The sequence below is a fragment of the Bos indicus genome, chromosome 16, assembly GCF_029378745.1.
Source record: "Bos indicus isolate NIAB-ARS_2022 breed Sahiwal x Tharparkar chromosome 16, NIAB-ARS_B.indTharparkar_mat_pri_1.0, whole genome shotgun sequence".
NCBI lineage: Eukaryota > Metazoa > Chordata > Mammalia > Artiodactyla > Bovidae > Bos > Bos indicus.
In genome coordinates, this window is record NC_091775.1 from 16,249,279 (window position 1) to 16,276,542 (window position 27,264).

Consider the following 27,264-nt stretch of genomic DNA (forward strand, 5'->3'; position numbering starts at 1 on the left):
TAAAAGTTAAAAAAAATATTGTATATACTTTTTTCTTTTCTTTTCAGAGATCTTCAGAAAGGTGCATAAACTTGGTAGGAAGAATTTTTGTTTTCTCAAGTGGATTTTTAAAAATTGAGTTATGGTTGCTTTACAATGTGTTAGTTTCTGTGTACAATGATGTACACAGAAATACATATGTGTGCAGAAATGTACACCGAATGTATCAGCCATATATTTATCCCCCTCTGTTGGACCTCCCTGCTCGTTCCCACCCTATCCCATCCATCTAGGTCATTAGAGAGCACTGCACTAAATTCCCTGTGCTGTACAGCAGGCTCCCATTAACTATTGGCTTCACATAAGGTAGTGCACATGTATCAATCCCAGTCTCAATTCATCCCACCTCCCCTATCCCACAATGTCCAGACATCTATTCATTACTGCAACGTCTCTATTCCTGCCCTGCAAATAAGTTTCTCTGTAAATTTTTCTAGATTCTATTTGGAACTCACCATTTTTAACAGACACCTGTATTAAAAGTTTAGTAACTCCTCCTTGGCATTTACTAAGATTATTAGTCTCTTAGCAGTATTTTGTATTTAATAATGCAATTATATTTTAATACCTATTATAAAATAAATGAAAAGTAATTTAAAAATATTAGCGTTGTTATAGCAATCCTGTTTTAAGGAGTATGTCTATATATAGTTTTCTTGATTTTCCCAATAAGCACAACTAAAAAAAAGATATTAGATATAAAACAAAATTAAAGAGATTTTGAAAGTTGTAGGGAAGAAGGTGAACTGGCTAGGGACATTAGAATCCAAGCACTGACAGTTGATGAGTTCCTAGATTTTCTTTTTGCCTCATATATCCCAGACTTGGAGTGAAAAAGTTAGCAAACCAGAAATGCCAAAAAAGATTTTGGCATTTGGTCTATAGACCAAAAACAAAACAAAACAAGCTAACAAACAAAACTCAATAAGAGACTGCTCTCTAGGGTCGTTTGGACTGCAAGATTAAACAAGTCAATCGTAAAGGAAATCAACCCTGAATATGCATTGGAAGGACTGCTGCTGAAGCTGAAGCTCCAATACTTTGGCCACCTGATTCAAAGAGATGAGTCTTTGGAAAAGACCCTGATGCTGGGAAAGATTGAAAGCAAAAGGAGAAGGGAGCGGCAGAGGAGGAGATGGTCAGAGAGCATCACTGACTCAATGAACCTGAATTTGAGCAAACTCCGGGAGATGGTGGAGGACACAGGAGCCTGCTGCAGTCCATGGGATTGAGAAGAGTCAGACATGACTTAGTAACTGAACAACAACAGCTGTAGTTATTCAACCAGGAAAGAAGTTGAATAGTATGATAGAAAAAAATTACATGGTAATGTCTCTACCCCAGCCAAATACTTAGAGACAACCAGTCTCTCCTCACTGTCCTGTGCCAACAAATACCAAATGGGTTCCTTGCCAGGTTGCAGCAAAGGAGCCACCCCACCCCCCAACCCCAGAGCAAGATGTCCCAGGGAAATCCAGGTGAGTGGAAGACTGAACTTTTCATCCCTGCTGGGTGGTAGCAAGACCCTTTCCTCACAGTGTCGGTGCAGTTTACATGCGGAGCCCACACATTAACCCCCACCAAGGATTAAGAATTGTCTTCCTCTCTCCACTGGTATGGTGCCGCAGTAGTGTCCAAGATAAGACTTTTTCCACAACTCAATAGAAATGAATCAAACCCTCCCCACCAACCACTGCAGTATCAGTAGAAGCCAGGTGGGGTACTGTAGAGCTACTAGTAGTACCAGTAGTATTAGTATCTTTATGACTAATACTACTGCTTCTCAAGGCTGGCCTTGGTGTAGCAGAAGTCTAGTTCAGAGCTGAAACTCTGACTTCACATCTCCTCTAGGAGCCACTCATAGGCTGGGATGTCAAAGAGGCTGAATAGGGAAAATGAATGTCTATTTGCATAGGACACAGTGTAACAGTGCTCACCCCCTTTCACTATAAGTGGTATCAGGGGAATCCAAATATTTAAATAATATTTAAATAAGACCCAGTGTCTTATAACACAATACATAAGATACCTAGGTTTTCACTAAAAATGGATTGTCATACCATAAACCAGGAAAATTTCAAATGGAATAAAAAAATATGAACAGATGAAATCACTGAGTTGTCAGAAACGTTAGAGCTATTTGAGCACTCAGTCATGTCTGACTCTTTGCAACCCATGGACTGCAGCACACCAGGCTTCCCTGTCCATCACCAACTCTCAGAGCTTGCTCAAACTCGGGTCCATCGAGTTGGTGATGTCGATTTACAAAGTAATTACTTGGCCAAGTAATGCTCAAAATCCTTCAAGCTAGGCTTCAACAGTATGTGAACTGAGAACTTCCAAACGTTGAAGCTAAATTTAGAAAAGGCAGAGGGACAAGAGATCAAATAGACAATATCTGTTGGATCACAAAAAAAGCAAGAGAATTCCAGGAAAAAAATCTACTTCTGCTTCATTGACTGTGCTAAAAACCTTTAATTATAGATCACAATAAACTGGAAAATTCTTAAACAGATGGGAATACCAGACGACCTTACCTGCCTCCTGAGAAACCTGCAGAAAGGTCAGGAAGCAACAGTTAGAACTGGACATGGAACAATGGACTGGTTCTAAATTGGGAAGGAAGTACGTCAAGGCTGTATATTGTTACCTTACTATTTAACTTATATGCAGAGTACATCATGTGAAATGCTGGGCTGGATGAAATCCAAACTGGAATCAAGATTGTGGGGATAAATATCAATAACCTCAGATATGAAGATGATACCACCCTTGAGCAGAAAGTGAAGAGGAATTAAAGAGTCTCTTTTTGAAAGTGAAAGAGGAGAGTGAAAACTCTGGCTTAAAACTCAACATTCAAAAAATGAAGATCATGGCATCTGGTCCCATCACTTCATGGCAAATAGATGGGAAAACAGTGGAAACAATGACTGACTTTATTTTCCTGGGCTTCAAAATCACTGTGGATGGTGACTGCAGCCATGAAATTAAAAGATGCTTGCACCTTCGAAGAAAAACTATAATAAACCTAGACAGTGTATTAAAAAATAGAGACATTACTTTGCCTACAAAGGTCCATCTAGTCAAAGTTATGGTTCTCCAGTAGTCATGGACAGATGTTAGATCTGGACAATAAAAAAGGATAAGCACTGAAGAATTGATGCCTTTGACTTGTGGTGCTGGATAAGACTCTTGGGAGTTCCTTGGACTGCAAGGAGATCAAACCAGTCAATCAATCCTAAAGGAAATCAACCCTGAATATTCACTGGAAGGACTGATGCTGATGGTGAAGCTCTGACACTTTGGCTATCTGATGTGAAGAGCTGACTTGTTGGAAAAGACCCTGATTCTGGAAAAGAATGAAGCCAGGAGGAGAAGGGATTGAGAGAGGACGAGATCCTTGGATGGCATCACTGACTCAGTGGATGTGAGTCTCAAGCAAACTCTAGGAAATAGTGAAGTACAGAGGCCTTCACTGTTTATAGAGAGGGCTGGCCTGCTGCAGTTCATGGCGTGGCAAACTGTTAGACAGGACTGAGTGACTGAAAACAGCAAAAGTCATTAAAATTACTTCCTTCTTCTTACCAGGCCATTACTTTGTGATGGGCTAGTTTTGGTGCCCTCTGGTGGCAGTGTGAAAAACTACAACCTGAGGTCAGCCTTCAGTCTGGATATTGGAGGTTTGTGGCCTCAAAGAAGGCAATGGCACCCCACTCCAGTACTCTTGCTTGGAAAATCCCATGGATGGAGGAGCCTGGTGGGCTGCAGTCCATGGGGTTGCTAAAAGTCGGACAGGACTGAGAGACTTCACTTTCACTTTTCCCTTTCATTCATTGGAGAAGGAAATGGCAACCCACTCCAGTGTTCTTGCCTGGAGAATCCCAGGGACTGGGGAGCCTGGTGGGCTGCCATCTATGGGGTCGCACAGAGTCAGACACGACTGAAGCAACAGCAGCAGCAGCAGCAGCAGTGGCCTGAGAGGGATAAGGGTATGGGGGTGGGGAGGTGAGTAGGAGAGGGGGGCCTCAGAACTGTCTGTGCAATTTAGACTTTTGCTAATGATGTTGTCTTTTGAAAGGTGGCCCACTTACTCTTGAAGAAGATTATGTAAAAAGAAGAAATATATTTTAAAATAATGGAAAATTATCAATGGAAAAATGCAAAAATTGATTTCAGAAACTCAGTAGATCTTAACATTCTTCTAAGAGTAATGGGCAGATCAAGCAGGCAGAAAAATCACACAAGAAAATACAGTCAGACTGAATAGGCCTATATCTGTTAAATGAACTGAAACAATCCTTAATAACCTCTGAAGACTGAAAGCACAAAGTCCAGATGGATTCACGGGTGAATTATACTAAACATTTGAGGAAGAAATAATATCAGTTCTCCACAATAACTATCTTTCTGAGAACAGAAGCAGAAGAAATGCTTCCTAATTTATTCTAAGACGCCAATATTACTCTAATACCCAAACCAGACAAATAATATAAGTAAAGATAATAAAAGAACAATACTTCTCACGAACATACATGCAAAAATCCTCAATTAAAGATATTAATGAATTGAATCCATCTAAATATAAGAAAGAATTATACCATGATAAGTGGAACCAATACGTATTCATGATAAAAACTCTCAGTAAATTAGAAATATTTGGGAACTCCTCAACTTGATAAAGAATATCTACACAGAAGCTACAGCTAACATCACATTTAATGGTGAGGAATGAAGTTTTCTCCCTTGGGCAAGGATGTCCTTTATCACCACTCTTTTTCAACATTGTATGGGAAGTTCTAGTTAATTCAATAAGGAAAGAAAAGAAAAATTATACAAATTAGGAAGGAAGATATAGAACTGTCTTTGCTCTCAAATAACATGAAAATCTATGTCAAAACTTCTGAAAGAATCAGAATCAACAACAACAAAAAAAATGTCTGAAACTCATATGCTTACAGTGAAATTTCAGGATACAAGTTCATTTCTTTCCAGTATGTCAGCAATGAACAAGTGGAATTTGTGTTTAACGACTTGATACAAAAAATAAATACCTATGTATAAATATAATAGCATATGTAAATGACCTATATAAGTAAAACTGCCAACCTCTGAAGAACGAAACCAAAGAAGAACTAAATAAAATATAGATATTCCATGTTCATGGAGAGAAACATACAATATTCTCAAGATGTCAGTTCTTTCCAACTTGTTATGTAGATTCAATGGCATATCAATTAAAATCCCAAGAAGTCATTTTGTGGATATTGCCAAACTGATTCTAAAGTTTTTATGGAGAGGATAAAACTCAGACTAGCTAACCTGATAATTAAGAATAAATTTGGAGGACTAACATTAACAACTTTAAGATTTATTATAAAGAAGCCGTTTTCAAGGTAGTGTGGTATTGTCAAAAGAATAGATAAAGAGATCAATGTAACAGAATACATAGCCTACAAAAAGACCCACATAAATATGTTCAAAGGCAATAAAATGAGGTAAAGGTAGTCTTTCCAACAAATGGTGTGGGAATAACTAGATATCCACTTGCAAAAAATAAAAAGAAATATAGACCGAGACTTCACACTTTTCACAAAACCCAATTTAAAATGGATCTCAGACTTAAATGTAAAGGCAAAATTATAAAACTTCTAAAAGATATCATAGGAGAAAACTTAGCTGTTCTTGGGTTTGGCAATGACTTTTAGATACTACAGCAAAAGGATGATTCATTAAAGCAATAATGATAAGGTGAACTTTATTAAAATTAAAAACCTACGCCATGCAAAAGACAATGTCAAAAGAATAAGACAAGTCTCAGACTGGAGAAAAATTACAAAAAACCCATCTGATAAAGGACTCTGATCTGAAATATGCAAATGTTGTGTTAATTGTTCAGTTGGGTCCGACTCTTTGTGACCCCACAAACTGTAGCCCTACAGGCTTCTTTGTCTATGGGATTCTCCAAGCAAGAGTACTTGAGTGGATTGCCACTCCCTTTTCCAGAGGATCTTCCCGACCTAGGAATCGAACCTGGGTCTCCTGCAGTGAAGGCGGATTCTTTACCGTTTGAACTACAGGGAAGTCCTTAAAAATATACAAAGAACTCTTAAAATTCAGCAATAAAACTGAACAGAGTTCCTTGTGCTATACAGTAGGTCCTTGTTGGTTACCCATTTTAAAAATAGCAGTTGTACATATCACATGTAATACTAAAGGAAAATTTGGTGACACTTGAAAAAAAACCACACAACAATAAAAAAAAGTAATAAAAAAGTAATAAAAAATCTACCTAATAAATGAGTAAACGTCTATTACTTACCAAAGAAGGTATACAGATGGCAAATAAGCATGTGAAAAGATGCTCCACATCACATGTCATCAGAGAAATGCAAATTAAAACAGCAATGAGATACTCCTGAATAGCTATTAGAATAGCCAAAATCCAGAGTAATGGCAACATTAAATGCTATCAAGGGTGTAAAACAACAGGAACTCTCATATATTCCTTGTGGGAATGCAAAATGGTTCAGGCATTTTGGAAGTCAGTCTGGCAGTTTCTTTAGGAAACTAAACCAGCTCTTAGCATGTGTGTGTGTGTGTATGTGCATGCTCAGTCACTCAGTCATATCCTACTCTTTGCAACTCCATAGACTATAGCCATCAGACTCCTCTCTCCATGAAGTTTTCTAGGCATGAATACTGGAGTGAGTTGCCATTTCCTCCTCTAGGGGATCTTCTCGACTCAGAGCTCTCTTATGTCTCCTGCACTGACTGGTTCTTTACCATTAGCACCAATGGGAAGCCCCTAGGAAGCTGTATGGTCTAGCAATTGTACCAGGTATTTATCGAAAGGATTTGAAAAGCTATGTCCACAGCAAAACCTATACAAATATTTATAGCAAGTTTCTTCATGATTGCCAAAATTTGGGGGTAACTGAGATGCCCTTCGGTAGGTATGGATATCCAGACAATGGAATGCTTTTCAGTGCTAAAAGTAAATGAGCTATCAAACCATGAAAAAATAATGGAGGAAATTTATGGGCATATAATTAAGGGGAAGAAGTCAATCAATAAAGTCTGCATTCTATAATTTTCAAAGATATAGAATTCTGGAAAAGACAAAACTATGGAGACAGTAAAAAGATCTATGTTGCCAGGGATTGTTGTGGACAGAAATGAACATGCAAATCTCTGAGTATTTTCAGGACAGTGAAAATACTATTTTGGTGAATACATGTCATTATACATTTTTCCAACACATAGAATGTAACCAAAGTGAACCTTACATGAACTATGGACTTTGAGTGACTTTGAGTGATTATAATGTATCAATATAGGTTAATTAATTGCAACAGATGTACCACTCTGGTAAGTGATGTTGATAATGGAGGAGGCAATTTGTGTGGAGGGCTAGGGAATATATAGGAAATCTCCATACCTTTCCACAATTTTGCTGTGAACCTCAAACTGTCCTAAAATATGATACATTCTTAAGCAAACTCTCAATGGATTGGGTAACAGTAAATGATAGGGAAAGAGAAAAAAGAATTGTGAATTTAAAGACAAAAGACATTGTCTAATCTGAATAGCTATATATATATATATATATAAATCACCTCCTCCAAACACAAATAAATAAATTCAGCTAAAACAAACAATAATAAAATACAATGAAGAGACTCGGAGCTCAGAGATCCTTGGAGCTTTAACAAAATATCTAACATTTATGTCACTGAAATCCCAGATGGTAGATGGCAAGGCTGAAAAAGAACTCAAAGAAATAACACCTTTTCAAGTTTGTCAAAAGACATAATCCCCCTGATTCAAGAAGCTGAACAAATCCTAAATAGGGAACTGTAGAGAGATACACACTAAGCCACATCATATCAAACTTCTGAAGGCAAAAGAGAAAAAAATATATCAAAATCGACAAGAGAATAACACCATCCTAGGGGAAATTCAATTTAAATGCAGGAAATTTCGCATCAGAAAAAAATGGAAGCAGAATTTTTTTTTTTCAAATGTTGGAAGAAAAGAAGTATCAACCCAGAATTTAATATCTATTCAAAATCTATGCAACTGTTAGGAACAAAAGAAAAATCAAAACATTATCCAGATTGAGGGAAATGGAAAGATTTTTATCACCATAAAATGTACTTTAGAAGAGAGTTCTCTAAACAGGAATGAAATAATAAGTGAAGGAACTTTGAAATATTAAGAAGGGGAAAAATGGAGTAAAAATGGATAAGCACAAAGCATTTTCCTTCCCATTTTATTTTGGAATATAATTGCTTTATAATGTTGTGTTAGTTTCTGCTGTACAAGATCATGCATCAGCCATATGTATAAATATATGCCCTCCTTCCCTTCCCACCCTCCCCTCCCCACGTTCCACCCCTTAGGTCACCACAGAACACTGAGCTTGCCTCCCTGTTCTCTACAGAAGCTCCTCACTAGCTAGCTGTTTTGCACATGGCAGTGTGTATATAGCAATGTTACTCTCTCAATTCATCCTCCCCTTTCCTTCCCCTCCTATGTCTACAAGCTTATTCTTTATGATTACTGCCCTATAAATAAGTTCATCTGTACCATCTTTCTAGATTCCATATATATGCATTCAGTTCAGTTCAGTCACTCAGTTGTGTCCCACTTTTGTGACCCCCACGGTCTTTGTGACCCCATGGATATATGCCATTAATATATGATATTTGTTTTACTCTTTCTGACTTACTTTACTCTGTGTGACAGACTCTAAGTTCATCCACATCACTTCAACTGACTCAATTTCATTCTTTTTTTCTGGCTGATTAATGTACCACTGAATATATGTACCACATCTTCTTTATCCATTCATCTGTTAATGGACATCTAGGCTGCTTACATGTCCTGGGTATTATAAATAGTTAGTGCTGCAGTGAACACTGGGGTGCATATGTCTTTTTTTATGTGTCATATGTCTTATGATTTTCTCAGGGTGTATGCTGAGTAGTAGGATTGTTGGGTCATATGGTAGTTCTGAGCTTCCCAGGTGGCTCAGTGGTGAAGAATCCGCTTGCCAGTTCAGCAGACATGGGTACAATCCCTGGTTTAGGAAGATCCCCTGGAGAAGGAAATGGCAACCCACTCCAGTATTCTTGCCTGGGAAATCCCAGGGACAGAGGAGTTTGGTGGGCTACAGTCCATGGGGTTGCAAAAAGTTGGACATGACTTAGCAGCTGAGTACATGTGCATGGTAGTTCTGTGTTTAGGTTTTCAGGAACTGCCATATTATTCTCCACAGTAGCTATATCAATTTACATTCCCACCAGTGGTGTAGGAGGGTTGCCTTTTCTCCACACCCTCCCCAGCATTTATTGTTTGTAGATTTTTTTTTTTTTAATGATGGCCATTCTGACCTGTGTGAGGTGATACCTCATTGTAGTTTTGATTTGCATTTCTCTAATAATTAGTGATCTTGAGCATCTTTACACGCATCTTTTGGTCATCTGTATGTTTTCTTTAGAGAAATACCTATTTAGATATTCCACCTATTTTTTGATTGGATTTTCTGCTTTTTTGATATTGAGCTCCATAAGCTGTTTGTATGTTTTGGAGATAAATCCTTTGTCTGTTGCTTCATTTGCAAATATTTTCTTCCATTCTGAGGGTTGTCTTTTAATTTTGTTTATGGTTTCCTTTCCTGTGCAAAAGTTTTTAAGTTTAATTAGGTCCCGGTTGTTTATTTTTCTGTTTATTTTCATTATTTTAAGAAGTGGGGTATGACAAAGAGCATTTTTCCTGTTTTCCTTTATAAGGCTTCTAGTGTTTGGTATTTCTCTTAATCCTCTATTGTTGAGATGAAATTTAAGAAATATTGTTATTTTTGTTTTCTCCTTTTAAGATGATGAAAATCTTTTCTTTGTTTCCTTTTTTCTCTATAATATCCTCACTTTTACCCCACCCACACTCATCTATCATTCTGCTTCATTCTGGGAAATTTTCATTAGGTTCTCCCTAGATTATATTTCATCTTTTTATTTTCTATTTTCTTTGGTCACATAGAGTGACTCTCCGTGATAGGCTTTTAGGTTCATTGGCATTTTAGACCTACTGATTCCCATCCTTTTGAAATCAATAATGAAGTAATAATATGTGCTCTAGACGTTTTCAGTGGTTGGTATAGTTCCCCAAAACTTTCACTGGTATATCCTTTATTCTGGCCTTTCATTTTTTTGTTTGTTTGTTTATTTATTTATTTTAATTTTATTTTATTTTTAAACTTTACATAATTGTATTAGTTTTGTCAAATGTCAAAATGAATCCATCACAGGTATACATGTGCTCCCCATCCTGAACCCTCCTCCCTCCTCCCTCCCCATACCATCCCTCTGGGTCGTCCCAGTGCACTAGCCCCAGGCATCCAGTATCGTGCATTGAACCTGGACTGGCATCTCATTTCATACATGATATTTTACATGTTTCAATGCCATTCTCCCAAATCTTCCCACCCTCTCCCTCTCCCACAGAGTCCATAAGACTGTTCCATACATCAGTGTCTCTTTTGCTGTCTCGTACACAGGGTTATTGTTATCATCTTTCTAAATTCCATATATATGCGCTAATATACTGTATTGGTGTTTTTCCTTCTGGCTTACTTCACTCTGTATAATAGGCTCCAGTTTAATCCACCTCATTAGAACTGATTCAAATGAATTCTTTTTAATGGCCGAGTAATACTCCATTGTGTATATGTACCACTGCTTTCTTATCCATTCATCTGCTGATGGGCATCTAGGTTGCTTCCATGTCCTGGCTATTATAAACAGTGCTGTGATGAACATTGGGGTACACGTGTCTCTTTCCCTTCTGGTTTCCTCAGTGTGTATGCCCAGCAGTGGGATTGCTGGATCATAAGGCAGTTCTATTTCCAGTTTTTTAAGGAATCTCCACACTGTTCTCCATAGTGGCTGTACTAGTTTGCATTCCCACCAACAGTGTAAGAGGGTTCCCTTTTCTCCACACCCTCTCCAGCATTTATTATTTGTAGACTTTTGGATCGCAGCCATTCTGACTGGTGTGAGATGGTACCTCATAGTGGTTTTGATTTGCATTTCTCTGATAATGAGTGATGTTGAGCATCTTTTCATGTGTTTGTTAGCCATCTGTATGTCTTCTTTGGAGAAATGTCTATTTAGTTCTTTGGCCCATTTTTTGATTGGGTCATTTATTTTTCTGGAGTTGAGCTGTAGGAGTTGCTTGTATATTTTTGAGATTAGTTGTTTGTCAGTTGCTTCATTTGCTATTATTTTCTCCCATTCTGAAGGCTGTCTTTTCACCTTGCTAATAGTTTCCTTTGATGTGCAGAAGCTTTTAAGGTTAATTAGGTCCCATTTGTTTATTTTTGCTTTTATTTCCAGTATTCTGGGAGGTGGGTCATAGAGGATCCTGCTGAGATGTATGTCAGAGAGTGTTTTGCCTATGTTCTCCTCTAGGAGTTTTATAGTTTCTGGTCTTACGTTTAGATCTTTAATCCATTTTGAGTTTATTTTTGTGTATGGTGTTAGAAAGTGTTCTAGTTTCATTCTTTTACAAGTGGTTGACCAGATTTCCCAGCACCACTTGTTAAAGAGATTGTCTTTAATCCATTGTGTATTCTTGCCTCCTTTGTCAAAGATAAGGTGTCCATATGTGCGTGGATTTATCTCTGGGCTTTCTATTTTGTTCCATTGATCTATATTTCTGTCTTTGTGCCAGTACCTTACTGTCTTGATAACTGTGGCTTTGTAGTAGAGCCTGAAGTCAGGTAGGTTGATTCCTCCAGTTCCATTCTTCTTTCTCAAGATCGCTTTGGCTATTTGAGTTTTTTTGTATTTCCATACAAATTGTGAAATTATTTGTTCTAGCTCTGTGAAGAATACTGTTGGTAGCTTGATAGGGATTGCGTTGAATCTATAAATTGCTTTGGGTAGTATACTCATTTTCACTATATTGATTCTTCCAATCCATGAACATGGTATATTTCTCCATCTATTAGTGTCCTTTTTGATTTCCTTCACTAGTGTTTTATAGTTTTCTATGTATAGGTCTTTAGTTTCTTTAGGTAGATATATTCCTAAGTAGTTTATTCTTTCAGTTGCAATGGTGAATGGAATTGTTTCCTTAATTTCTCTTTCTGTTTTCTCATTATTAGGGTATAGGAATGCAAGGGATTTCTGTGTGTTGATTTTATATCCTACAACTTTACTATAGTCATTGATTAGTTCTAGTAATTTTCTGGTGGAGTCTTTAGGGTTTTCTATGTAGAGGATCATGTCATCTGCAAACAGTGAGAGTTTTACTTCTTCTTTTCCAATTTGGATTCCTTTTATTTCTTTGAGGTGGTGGTGGTGGTGATTTAATTGCTAAGTCTTGTCCAACTCTGCAAGCCCGTGGACTATAACCCGCCAGGCTCCTCTGTCAATGGGTTTCTCTAGGCAAGTATACTGTAGTGGGTTGCCATTTCCTTCGCCAAAACTTTGAGGAGGAGACATCATTTAGTTTTTGTAAGTATCAGTAGATTATCTTTATGGACTTATTGTTTCTACATGCATACTTCTCAGTGCAAGCAGTTCCGATAAAGTGATGAGACATAGTATCCCCGTCGTAGAATAAGCCTATTTCTTGTGATGGGGTATCTCCATTTGTGTTCAGTGATGTTAACCTTTTATCATGGTATCTAAGTTTCCCTGTGGATTGACAGGAATTTATCCTACTCTGGAAACCTTCTTATGCATTAGGTACATATTGATAGACTTCAGCTTATTGGTTGTTTGATGTAACAGATTTTTTCCATTATCTTCCCAATTTCACCCTTGAATTCCTTCATCACTGCTGGGTGAGCCCATCGGAGTATCTCTTTTCCTTCTCCCTATCTGTGTTTCTCTCTCTGAGGCTTTTTTTCTCTGTGCCCTGAGGCTGGATTTTGGGCTTTACTATATGACTTATGAACCAATTGAGCATACACCTCTTTAATCATTCAGTTCCTACAACTCTACCATCCTCTTCTGAGAAATGTGAATTAGTCCCAAGGGTTTTTTAAGCTGCTTCTACCAAATAGATGTTTACATCTTTTCTTTCTTGGATGGATGTTTAGTCAGGACAAAATATGATTAATCTGTAATCAGCATTTTGCTTCTATTACAATAATTTATATTAATATTTCTGATATTCCTCCCCATTTGACTGATAATCTTCTCCCAACTTCTTTCCTTCCCACTTCTCTCTACATATATATATATATATTTCTATCTCTCCTCCTCTCTTTCACCATATAATCCCTTTTATGATCCCCACACACATAAATACAAACACTCAAACACAAAAACATTGTTTATTATTATTAAAATCCATCTTTCAAACAAAGTAGCTATTAATCTGTAAAGAAGTTAAGGTCAATACTTTTGGTGTCAAGCTCCCTGGATTCAAGCTATTAGGTAAACATCTCTAGAGAAATAATTCACACCTAAATCCTCTCATTTATCAAAGGAAGATAAGAAGAGCCTATATATCTCACAGTGCAATAGTTTAAACCTCAAGGCCGAGTCACCTTAAACGAAAGTCTAATTAAGTATCATTTCTAATTCCATCTTGAGGTAAATGTTATTTGACAATAAAAATTTCTAGTATATCATTAATATGAAAATTTTACTTCTTACTGATCAAACTTTAAACTTATTGCCTATTAATGAGTAAAAGCAAATTATTTTATTAATAGTCAAAGTGTGTTTTATAGATTTATCTATTCCCTAGCAAGATGGAAATTGATTTTGTACGATCAGTGTCTTTTCCTTGCCTTTAGCCTGATAGCACATTGAAAATCCTCGTATAACTGATACCAGGACTCCTATTGCACTCATGGACAATGGTAGCATCTTTCTCAACATTCAGATATGTGTTTTGACTTTGAGTAGGAGTAGATCTTTACCTAGTGCTTCAGTTCAGTTCAGTTCAGTTCAGTCGCTCAGTAGTGTCCGACTCTTTGTGACCCCATGAATTGCAGCACGCCAGGCCTCCCTGTCCATCACCAACTCCCGGAGTTCACTCAAAGTCATGCCCATCGAGTCGGTGATGCATCCAGCCATCTTACCCTCTGTCGTCCCCTACTCCTCCTGCCCCCAATCCCTCCCAGCATCAGAATCTTTTCCAATGAGTCAACTCTTTGCATGAAGTGGCCAAAGTACTGGAGCTGCAGCTTTAGCATCAGTCCTTCCAACAAAGACGCAGGACCGATCTCCTTTAGAATGGACTGGTTGGATCTCCTTGCACTCCAAGGGACTCTCAAGAGTCTTCTCCAACACCACAGTTCAAAAGCGTCAATTTTTCAGCACTCAGCTTTCTAAACAGTCTAGCTCTCACATCCATACATGACCACTGGAAAAACCATAGCCTTGACTAGACGGACCTTTGTTGGCAAAGTAATGTCTCTGCTTTTGAATATGCTATTTAGGCTGGTCATAACTTTCCTTACAAGGAGTGTATTTTAATTTCATGGCTGCAATCATCATCTGCACTGATTTTGGAGCCCAGAAAAATAAAGTCAGCCACTGTTTCACCGTTTCCCCATCTATTTCCCATGAAGTGATGGGACTGGATGCCATGATCTTCGTTTTCTGAATGTTGAGCTTTAAGCCAACTTTTTCACTCTCCTCTTTCACTTTCATCAAGAGGCTTTTGAGTTCCTCTTCACTTTCTGCCATAAGGGTGGTGTCATTTGCGTATCTGAGGTTATTGATATTTCTCCCAGCAATCTTGATTTCAGCTTGTGTTTCTTCCAGTCCAGCATTTCTCATGATGTACTCTGCATATAAGTTAAATAAACAGGGTGACAATATACAGCCATGGCATACTCCTTTTCTTTTTTGGAACCAGTCTGTTGTTCTATGTCCAGTTCTAACTGTTGCTTCCTGACCTGCGTATAGGTTTCTCAAGAGGCAGGTCAGGTGGTCTGGTATTCCCATCTCTTTCAGAATTTTCCACAGTTTATTGTGATCCACACAGTCAAAGGCTTTGGCATAGTCAATAAAGCAGAAACAGATGTTTTTCTGGAACTCTCTTGCTTTTTCCATGATCCAACGGATGTTGGCAATTTGATCTCTGGTTCCTGGCCTTTTCTAAAGCCAGCTTGAACATCTGAGTTCACGGTTCACGTATTGCTGAAGCCTGGCTTGGAGAATTTTGAGCATTACTTTACTAGTGTGTGAGATGAGTGCAATTGTGTGGTAGTGAGCATTCTTTGGCATTGCCTTTCTTTGGGATTGGAATGAAAACCAACCTTTTCCACTCCTGTGGCCACTGCTGAGTTTTCCAAATTTGCTGGCATAGTGAGTGCAGCACTTTCACAGCATCATCTTCCAGGATTTGAAATAGCTCAACTGGAATTCCATCACCTCCACTAGCTTTGTTCATAGTGATCCTTTCTAAGGCGCACTTGACTTCACATTCCAGGATGTCTGGCTCTATGTGAGTGATCACACCATCATGATTATCTTGGTCATGCAGATCTTTTTTGTACAGTTCTTCTATGTATTCTTGCTACCTCTTCTTAATATCTTCTGCTTCTGTTAGGTCCATACCATTTCTGTCCTTTATCGAGCCCATCTTTGCATGAAATGTTCCCTTGGTATCTCTAATTTTCTTGAAGAGCTCTCTAGTCTTTCCCATTGGCGATTCTCAATTTAAAGTATATAGTTAATTCCTAACGTCCCACTGTCATTTGAACACTCGATGAGTTCAACTGAGAAATGCATTCTTCCAGTGAGCTTGGTTTTCTATAAACGTTAGCCAGGGTATGTGCTCATAAGTCAGAAAGCATCTTTTTTCTTACTTTAGGTGTTTATTTCATCTTAGTTCACATAATAACAGTCACTCCTTTGTTGATTCAGTATGTATTTATTGAGCAACTAGGATGGATCATGGATATGAGGCTTAAGAATACATAATTATAGAAACAAGGTGTAATCTACGTCTATGTGGAGCTTATTGTATAACGGAAGAGGCAGATGTGAACAGAATAATCACAAAGATAAATATATTTAGTACTACGAAGGAAAAGAATACTCTGCTATTAATAAAAATACACACAGCAAGAGGACTTGAATTAGCAGAAGACAGGGTTGGAAGAGCAGATAAGACAGCAATCTTCTCATGTGTTATTGATGTTTTTGAAGGGTGTACATAGTGGGTGTTATTACAATTATTTTTCTTTTTTCTCAAATTTTTATTTTACATTGGAGCATAGTTGATTAACATTATTGTGTTAGTTTCTGGTGTAAAGCAAAGTGATTCAGTTATACATACACATATAGCTAGTCTTTTTCATGTTCTTTTACCATTTAGGTTTTTATAGAATACTGAGCAGAGTACCCTGCCCTATACAGTAGGTCATTTTAGGTTATCTCTTTTAAATACAACAAACTTATTTTATATGAATCCCAAGCATAGAAGACAGGAGAACTGAGTGTCTGTTAGAAAATGTTTCAGTATGTAATCTCTACATTATGATGATAATATCCAGAGAAAGGTAATATTCCAGTTTATATTTCACAAGCTTTTTGTATGTAAAGCAGCATTCTGACAACTCAAGTCTGATTCAAGCTGAAAGGTTATAATTTTGGGAAACAAGTAATTTATACCTTGTAAAATTAAGATTATACATTTTCTGAAAATTTATTTTGTCATCAAACACCATATCCAGCCTCACATGTGAAAGACATAAAATTAATAGCAAGTTGAAATAAATTATATGTATCTTAAAACCTGTGACCTACTACAACACACTTATATTTTTCTTTACTATGTGGGAAAAATCATAACTTTTAAAAAAAGTTTCCTTAAGGCATTTTAAACATTATAGGAAAAATACTAAATTGAGTTACTACTTAAAAATAAGTTTTATTATGGGAGATTTTCATGCAAAGATTAGCAATTTGTATTCACTATCTCTAAAAATTTAGTTAATAAAAAAATGTCCTTGATCTTTCATTTTTGAAGACAACTTGTAGGTTATTTGAAATGAAGAAGTATATGTAGTTTTCACATATTATAAGTTCAGATATTTGATTTGTTACTTACCTTGTCATAATTCAGGGTCTATGAATGTTTGAGTCAATGTTTAAGGTAGAGTGTATACCATCATGAAGAAATCTCAATGAAATTCTTAAATGTTTAAATAAATTATCAAACAACAAATTGATTTTTTGTTAGCAGGTAACTATTCTTTTCACACATATTCTTTCTAAAGAGCATTTATTAATCTGTGCTTGGACCAAGAAAAATAATTTGCAGATTCTTTGAGTGTAGGCAGAGGATGAGATGGTGGGATGGCATCACCGACTCAGTGAACATGAGTTTGGGTAGGCTCCAGGAGTTGGTGATGGACAGGGAGGCCTGGTGTGCTGCAGTCCACAGGGTTGCAAAGAGTCAGACATGACTGAGTGATTAAACTGAACTGAACTGAGTGTAGTCTTATTTTAAAACTCTTTTTATTAATTTTGCTTATTGCATACATATTAAGTTGCTTCAGTCATGTCTGCCAGACCTCTCTGTTCATGGAATTTCCAGGAAAGAATACTAGAGTGGGATGCCATTTCCTCCTCTGAGGTATCTTCCCAACCCAGGGTTTGAAGCCGCTTCTCCTGTGGCTCTTGCTTGGCAGGAGGATTCTTTACCGCTGAGCCACCTGGCAAGCCCTAATTTTTTCTCATTAACTTTACTAAAGTACATTACTGTGATTCATAGTTATGTTTTTGTTCTTTAGTTGCTAAGTCATGTCCTACTCTGTTACGACCCCATGAACTGTAGCCCAGCAGGCTCCACTGTCCATGGGATTTCCCAAGCAAGAATACTGGAGTATGTTTCCATTTCCTTCTCCAGGCAATCTTCCCGGCCCAGGGATCAAACCCACCCCTCCTGCATTGCCAGGCGTATTCTTTACCCACTGAGTCACCAGGAGCTGGCTGGGACTAAAATCTGTGACTTCACAAGGGTGCACACAACAAAATTTACTAAGAAATAAACTCTGCTCCTTGTACCATCTAAGTTAATTGTTACAAATTTTTCTTCTGTAAAAACTCTACAGAGGCAGTATTAGCAAACATAGACTTATAAATTAAATGACTTTACATCACTGAGGTTAAAAACTTGCCAAAATGTACATACCTTTGAATTTTGTGAACTAAATTGGTGAAAATTCAATTTGAAACTTTAGCTGACTCTTAAATCTATTCTCCTTTGAAAGACTAATATTAGTTCCTAAAATATTTAAATTTATGTAAGAAATGTAAATTTTGACTCATTATTCAAAATAAGTAATTAATTTTGTAATTATAAATTTCAAAGAAAGACATTTGTATTTGTTGCTTATTTTCACAGAGAATCAAGTAGACATTTTATTTTAGCTCCGTTGTGTTTGTCTCTTATCTACACTGATCAATAATTATGAAATCTGTGTAATTACATGAATGTGGTTGAGGAATAATTGTGATGAGATGTAACAGATGTTAAACTATATTTCCAAAATTTAGAAAGAAAGCTTTTGCTTGTTAAATCATTCCTTCTCTCAACTTAGGAAGTCATTCATTGGCACCATGTATGTTTATTTTTTACATCAAAACTTTTGCTAACGTCTCTTCAAAAGAGTGGTTTAATTTAAAAATGAATAATAAATCCTATATATATACATGTATACATGTGTGTGTATATATATATATATACACATGTACATATACACATGTATGTGGGCTTCCTCAGTAGCTCAGGTAGTAAAGAGTGAGTGAAGTTGCTCAGTCGTGTCCGACTCTTTGTGACCCGATGATTGTAGCCTACCAGGCTCCTCCATCCATAGGATTTTCCAGGCAAGAATACTGGAGTGGGTTGCCATTTCCTTCTCCCAGGTAGTAAAGAATCGACCTGCAAATCAGGAGACCCCGGTTCAATTCCTGGGTTGGGAATATCCCCTGGAGAAGGGATAGACTACTCACTTCAGTATTCTTGGCCTTCCCTGGTGGATCAGATGGTAAAGAATCTGCCTGCCATGTGGGAGACCTGGGTTAGGAAGATACCCTGGAGGAGAGCATGGCAACCCACTCCAGTATTCTTGCCCGGAGAATCCCCATGGACAGAGAAGCCTAGTGGATTACAGTCCATGGGATCACAGAGTTGGACATGACTAAGCACACACCTGTATATATATATCTCTACATAAGTATATAAGCATGTAGTCCCATTATAGTCCTAGGAAATGAATTACTTTGGGGATACCTGTGGTATTTCCCTTAAATTTTGATTCAAATCTCTATTAAACTACTGAAAATAATTTAAAATTGTGGCTTCCCTGGTGGCTCAGATGGTAAAGTGTCTGCCTGCAATGCGGGAGACCTGGGTTCTATCCCTGGCTTGGAAAGATACCCTGGAGAAGGAAATGCCATCCCACTCCAGTACTCTTGCCTGGAAAATCTCATGGATGGAGGAGCCTGGTCCTTGGGGTTGCAAGGAGTCAGATACGACTGAGCAACTTCACTTTCTTTGCACTTTAAAGATAAAATTAAATCATTTTCAGTATTTCATTGCCCTGAAAATGTAACATATTTTAAGAATTAGAAAAATTCGTTAGTAGCCACAAACCAGACCATTCTTTAAAATTTCTCAGTAACCCCATCCAGATCTCATATACTCAATAATATAGTCAAGAGGCTACAGCTATTAATACAGTGAATTGTTATTGTTTTACGGGGATGGGTAACGCTTTGTTGCAATCATGATAATTGGTCTTCGTTCTACTCTGAGGGCTTCCCAGGTGGTGCTAGTGGTGAAGAATCTGCCTGTCAATGCAGGAGATTTTAATGACACAGTTCAAGTCTTGGGTCAGGAAGATCCCCTGGAGGAAGGCATGGCAACCCACTCCAGTACTCTTGCCTGGAGAATCCCATCTATAGAGGAGCCTGGCGGGCTACAATCCATGGGGTCGCAAAGAATCAGACATGACTGAAGCAACTTAGCACAGCACGAACATTCTGCTCTACATTTGGCAGCTTATTCAAAATACAATAGTCATTAATGATGCTTCTCAAAAATCTTGCATGTAAACATTTCACATAAGTCATAATTGTGATTATGCCTTTCTTCCAGTATTTATTCTTCTAAATTCCTAGCTTCATATTAAAATACCTCCCAAGCTTTGAAAACCCTGCTACTGTTAAAAAAAAAAAAGAGAAAGTATCAGTGTATTAAGGGGCAGGAGGGTGAAAGAGAATAGGTTCTCTATCCTGCCAACTGCTCAGCATTCAGTTGCTTTAGAAAACTGGCCTCATAACTACTGTTATTCAGGCCATTAGCAACTTTTGCCTTGTTCTGGCCAAATGGAAAACAGCATCATTTGTGAGATGTGGAAACTCGTCTGAAAGAACTTTTAAAAAGCCAATTTTGTATATAACGATTACACATAATAGAATTATGGGAGACCAGTATTGATTATTAGTGGCCTTTCTTAAGATCAGTATGATTTTACAGATGCAATTAGAAGGTTATTGCTGCTAAAGATTGGCAAGTTAATTTATAATTCTTAGGCTAGATTTGTCCACACATTAGTGCTTGGGCAATGTATTTTAATATTCTGTTGTGTCTGCAAGTTTTAATGAATATCAACAGAATTAAAATTTCAAGCCAACAAATGTAGTATCATGAAAAGTAATGTAATAATAGGTTTTAGGACTTCACAAAACAACTTTATTTAGTGTAAATTAGCAATTAAAGATAAACCTTTCAGCAAATGTATAAACTCATTTCATCAATATTTTTATTTTGCCCTTCCTTTGGTAGTGAGTACAAAATATCTAATATCAACCATGGTAGATTCTATATTTTTCAGGAACCAAGTATATATGTGTAATTTTAAAGAAAACATGGTAGTTAACTGTAAGTCAAGTGTAAGTGCAAGTCAATTGTACTGAGTACATTTATGTATTCACACAGAATGTAAATACAAATAAGAAAGATCAATGGCAATGTGGCAATGATGTAACCATTATTTAAATAGAATTTGTTGATGTCATTCAGGTTTTCTAATCTTTTTTATGAGATGGGTAGGGATAAAATTATAATAAATATGTTTGTAGAAAAGTAGACAGGGACACACATAATAAATGATGCTTGCAAGTCCGAATTTTTAGCAGCAAACATGCAATTCTAATCAACTAATGGAGGCTGCTTAGAGCCAAAGAAAACAATTTCAAAGTAATGTTCTGGCTGAACTGGTTATAATCCATTTGTGTATTCTACAAAATAGTGGTGCTTATAAAGGGGCTGCTGCTGCTGCTGCTGCTAAGTCGCTTCAGTCGTGTTTGACTCTGCACGACCCCATAGACGGCAGCCCACCAGGCTCCCCAGTCCCTGGGATTCTCCAGGCAAGAACACTGGAGTGGGTTGCCATTTCCTTCTCTAATGCATGCAAGTGAAAAGTGAAAGTGAAGTCGCTCAGTCGTGTCCGACTCTTAGCGACTCCATGGACTGCAGCCCACCAGGCTCCTCCATCCATGGGATTTCCCAGGCAAGAGTACTGGAGTGGGGTGCCATTGCCTTCTCCGATAAAGGGGCTGAGTTAAACTAAACAATGATGATTGTGCTGATGTCACTTAAAGACTTCCAATAGCGACAGTGAGATAACATTTATGTTCTATGAAGGCTTCAGGTAGAATACAGCATTTAGTTAGATATAACAATGTTCTTATTTAATATAAACATAATGCATCTGGATAGAATCCTGAGATGCCTTTAGGTAAAATGCTCTTATTATGATAATCTTATCAGGCAGCATGTTTTCAGTTCAGCACTCTATTGCTTTGTTTTTCCAAAATTTAATGAATGCATGGTCTAGTTCCAACTGAAGTGAATTTATTCTTCAGGAAAGAAAAAAAAAAAACAAAAAAACTGTACCCATAAATTTCTAATTCATATACAACAAGTAGTTCCTTGTTGTCTTCTTGTTACCCCAAATTTAAAATACTTGATTTCAGCCATGATATTGCTAGAAAGCAAGCAAACAAACGACCAGCTCTGTAATCTTGGTAGATTACATGACAAGCTCTCTTTTCACTTCATGCTCGTGTTTATCCTAAGAAAGTGCAGGACCAATGGTTGAAGGATAGGGGTTTGAATCATCTTTCTTGATCAGGGTTCCAAGCTGATTGTCCAGGCTAACCTACACGCTCCCACTTTTTTGATCACAGTAAGCTACATGGCCATACTGATTTTGAAGAGCATCGATAAATGCGATTAATCATACTTGTGCTTAGGTGAAAGAAACACATTATTTGAATTCATATCTGTGTCTACTGCTCACAGTATGGTACTTAACTGTTCAGAGATTATTTCCTTTCCGTGAAGTGCTCTTATCACCACTTCTGAGGATGATTTCAGTATGTTCTAAGTAGGTTTCCACCAAAAATTTATAGAAATTATAGCAGTGATCATATATCATTACAACACAATCAAAATGTGAATAGCAATAAGAGATCTCAGATCTCACACCAATATTTGTGTTTTCTATGCAAATAACAGGAAGTATAATATTTCATCCTTTATATTTTTAAAAATCTAGGAGAAGAATTTAAATAAAGCTTTGAAAATTAAAACAATTTACTGCAGTTACTAACAATCCTGTTTTTTAAAATTCATTTATTTATTCATTTAGTTAGTTAGTTGACTGGTTAATTAGTTTAGTTTCAGTATTTGGTGACACTCCTAAAGGGTTTGTCCTTTACTCTTGGTGTTGTATGACAGAGAGAATAAATTAACCTGATGGTATGGCAGAGTGTTTTGTCCCACTGAAATGTCAGAAGGTGAATTGAGACCATAAACATAATCCGTGTTAACAGACTGAGGTAATAAAAAGCGTCCGATAAGAAGAAGAAAGCGGCCTGGAAGATTGTCCATAGTCTTCAACTCTTAATAGCCATGTGAGATGTGCATATCTAAGGGAAGACAAAACATATTCGAAATGAATTAGATTAGTAACATTTATATCAAGGAATTGGGCCGAAGGGTTACGTTCATTAAGTTATTGTCCCACTTGTGTTTTTGCACATTGTGAAGGCTTTGCAATTTATTCATTCATGTTATACTTCACTTAGTATAATTTTGGAACCCTTGAGGTCACAGGTTTTCTTCTAGTCATCTATATTACTAGCAAGATTTCTGGTAGCTACAGCAATAAGTAGCAAACCATTAGTAAATATTCTTGTTAAATTAATGTCATAAGCTGGGTTCAGAAATTGATTTAAATTTAAGAAGAAGAAGCTAAAGAAAGTTGCAAATATTTCAAGTCAGAATAGATCATGGGTTGGTACTGATCATGGGCTGGTGGTATACGTTGACTAATTGTCAAAAAAATAATGGAGGCTGGGATCGCACTCTGCCACTATGTATTAACCTACAGTCATCTAGCAAGAAATAGCAATTTAGAAAGAGTTTGTACAGTTTGTAAAAAAAAATCACCATCAAAAAATTGTCTTGGTTATTTAAAGTCCAATTACTTCACTTAGCAGTTTGTATCTTATGAGTATTTGTCAATGCATATGAATTTATAAATCTGTTCATTTAAACCATTGAAAAAGATATACCATAACTTTAGGTTCAAGCTATGTTACTCTCTCTTGATAAAATTATAAAATCTTTTCAGCAAATAAAAAAGTAACTGTTGGGGAGTAAAGTTTTGAAATTAATGAGCAACTATTATTTAGATCATGGTTTAACAAATAACTTTTAGAATCACTGTTTTATTGTATACCTTATGTCGCAAAACACTAAAACCTTAATATTTTGAATATATATTCCCATTTGAATATTCTACATGTATATCAAACACACACATGCACAAATAAATTCAGGTAAATCTCTTACAAAATGAAAAGAAATAGGAAATTAATGTTATCAATCAGATTTGGGAAGATAATAACAACAACATTCTTACTCTCTTCTGAGGAAACATGAAATAATAAATCCAGTGATAAACTCCCAAAATTTAATGAAAAGGGGTTTTAAAATTTACTCAAAGTAAATTTGACTCAAAGCAACACACCAAATGATCTAATCAGTAGTTTTCTTCAAAGTATGATCCCAGGAATAGTAGTATTAGCATTGCTAGTTGAAAATGCAAACTCTTGACCCCATCCGAGGCCTAATGAATCAAAAACTCTGGGATGGAGTCTCCAGGTGATTCTAATAGGTCCTGATGTTTGAGAACCATTGGCATGGTCATACTATTTAAAGCTGTTGGGATCTGCTGATTTACAGAGGTGGTAGCAGGTGTGTCTCAATGAAGGAAACATTTTCAGGCTGGTCTTCCCTAGATTCCTTATAGTGAATCTTGTAATTAGTTTCCAAAAGACTGGACGGATTGTTGGCTGCCAAATGTGTGTCAGAGGAACAAATGATTCATGGTTAGAGACTCCATCAGGGATGTGGTTCTTGGTCCTGGAAATATTTATTTACCGTTCTTCATTATTCTGTGTAAATCTTTTCTGTGCCTCCCCACAGCTAGTCTCTTGTATTTTTCCTTTAAAGACTGCCTAAGTGTCAAATACCACCTCTCTGGAGTTGCCCTGTCTGGTCACATATGATAAAATAGGGCCATCATAATAGGCTGCCTGTGATAGCTTTCAGCACTTGTCACAATCTGAATGTGTTTAAAATTTAACATCTTTGTTTGTTCTTTAAACTGTCTCTAGAATGTGAACTCCATTTAGACTCTGGTTCACAGATGTATCTTTATCATGCACTTTTTTGTAGAGCATTACAGGTATTTTTTTGTAGGCAAAAATGTAAATAAATATGGCACATATTTATACAGTATTTAATCAGCCTTTTATTTGCTAAGTAGTAACAGGGTCATTACACAAGTAGGTGAGTTTAAATCTAGTAGAGGGAAATCTTCTCTGTGGAAGCTACTTGAGATTTATCAGATCATTCCTGAAGGGGGAAAAAAAATCTATATAGTTGATATAAGCAATCTAGTTCAGCATAGTCATTTTCTAAAATATTATTAGGTTGTCTTTAATTCAATATAAATGTATACATTTTTATATAAATCTTTTATATTCATATTTGCTATTTCTCTGATTTGACCAAATCCAGCTTAAAAGTCATTTTGCATCTTGAGTAATTGCTGGTTAAGTTGAATTGGGGTTTCAAAATATACTATAAACAACAATTATTACAAGAACTAGTTTCTTTGTTGATCATATTTTTAAAAATTCTTCTACAGCTCCTTAATATTCTTGAAGTCTTACAAGTTTCCAATCTAAACTGAATAGAAAAAGAATGATTAATGATAAAAACAAATTTAATCTTTTTTCAAATTCCATTGGAAAATAATAAAATATTGCTTTGGTTTCCTTTTTAAAAATAATTCTACATTAATATTCTATGCATAATGAAATCATTTTTATAAGTACATAATTCCTTAGGAAAAATAATCAGTGGAAACTGTTTACTTTAAGTGGTTTATTTTTCCTCTACACGACTTGGTTTCAGAATAGTCACTCAGCTACATAAATTATAAATATTGCTTCTCCTACCCATAGCACATGCAGTATTGTTACAAGCAAAAATCATTGTAATGTAGCGACTCCAGCAAAACTACCAAGTGAACTTTTCAAATGAAAACATTCAGATAGATTATGTATTTATGAATAAAAATAAATTTGCTTTTCAGGGAGTTTGGCCGCTGGAAAGTAAATAACCTTGCAGTTGAGAGAAGAAATTTCCTTGGCTCCCCTCTGCCTCTTGCCCCTGAATTCTTCCGCAACATAAGACTTTTGGGACGTCGACCTACCCTTCAGCAAATCACAGAAAATCTTATCAAGAAATATGGGACACATTTCTTGCTCTCTGCTACTCTGGGAGGTACGGCTCTTTGAAATATTTGTGCCTGTGTATGCTTGTGCATAAAACTGTATAAGTCAGGGAAAAGTGTTGGTTCATCCAAATTGCTGCAGTTTGAATAATCTTAGATTATTCATTAACTTAATCAGCACGTTTATTGAATTACTGCTAAATATCTTGTATGGTGTTCACAAGGGTGAGTTAGAGGATTGTCACTCAGTTTCTGCCTGAAAATAATTTACAATCTAATAATATAGACTAAATATAGGCATAGTTATGATACACTATAATGCAAGGTGATATGCCAAATTTTGTTTAAATTTGAATAATAAGCATTCTAGTCACAGATGGGACTCTGTTTCAGAGAGCAGGAAAGGTCCTGAAGTAAAAATTAAAATTCCAAAATTACATTTTTAGAGCTATTTTAACATTTCTGATTGTGGTTAATATATGATATGAAGAGAGTATCATATGATATATGATATGAAGAGAATATTTATGTCATTGAAATAAATATCAATGAAGAGGCATAATATGAAAGTAGAGATTAACAATGTTACTTCTTCCTCCATGTGATTAAATATCATTACATGTGTTTTATCATGGTGATATATAATTCAGTATTTTGAATACATGTAAATGATTTGGGGGGAGATAATGTATAATTATCTCTAAATGTCATTTAGAAAATGACATTTTTCTAAAATTTAAAAGTATACCAGAATTCCATATATTTAATAATGGTTTATAGGACTTTAAATAATGTCCAAATATTCCACTTAAAATGGATGTTACTCTTTCCTGTAAAGAGGACCATTGGACAAAATTGGGTAGGAATCACCATGGAAGCAGTGATTCCCTGCCCCCTTGTCAATTTCTCAGGAAGTATATGGAAGACAGACAGACTGATTCACAGTAACAGTGAGGAGGTGTGAAAGACCACCTGCTCTTTAATTTTTCTGTCTTAGAGCATGTATATTTTTCCCTGTTTCCTGCCAGTCCAGACTGCCACCAAATCACATCAGTTTATTTTTCCAGAATATATCCTGTATCAAATTCTTTTCTGACTCCCACCCCAGTGTCCCTAGACAAGTGACCACCATGTTTCTTCTAGATTACTCCTAAGATTCGTCCTTTGCACACATCTTTTTAAAACTTGAGTTGTTGTAACTCAACCTACAATTAGCCACTTGATATGCAATCCAAATGCCTTTCTGTGGTTTCTTAAGGCACCACATGAATGATCTGCCACTGGCTTTTATCTGAAACCTCATCTGACCACTCTCCTGATTGTGCTTGATTTTTCAGCCACAAGAAAACTTCACATTTTTC

At 36.5% G+C, this 27,264-nt stretch overlaps 1 protein-coding gene across 3 annotated transcripts in view; it reads left to right on the forward strand.

The window, feature by feature from the left end:
* BRINP3 (BMP/retinoic acid inducible neural specific 3) overlaps positions 1-27,264 on the forward strand; it is a 484,417-nt gene that overhangs the window by 217,948 nt on the left and 239,205 nt on the right. For all 3 annotated transcript variants that reach the window (XM_070767931.1, XM_070767930.1, XM_070767929.1), the window contains exon 3: positions 25,763-25,953. In XM_070767931.1, the coding sequence (XP_070624032.1) occupies positions 25,763-25,953 (191 nt within the window). The remainder of the gene's footprint in view (positions 1-25,762; positions 25,954-27,264) is intronic.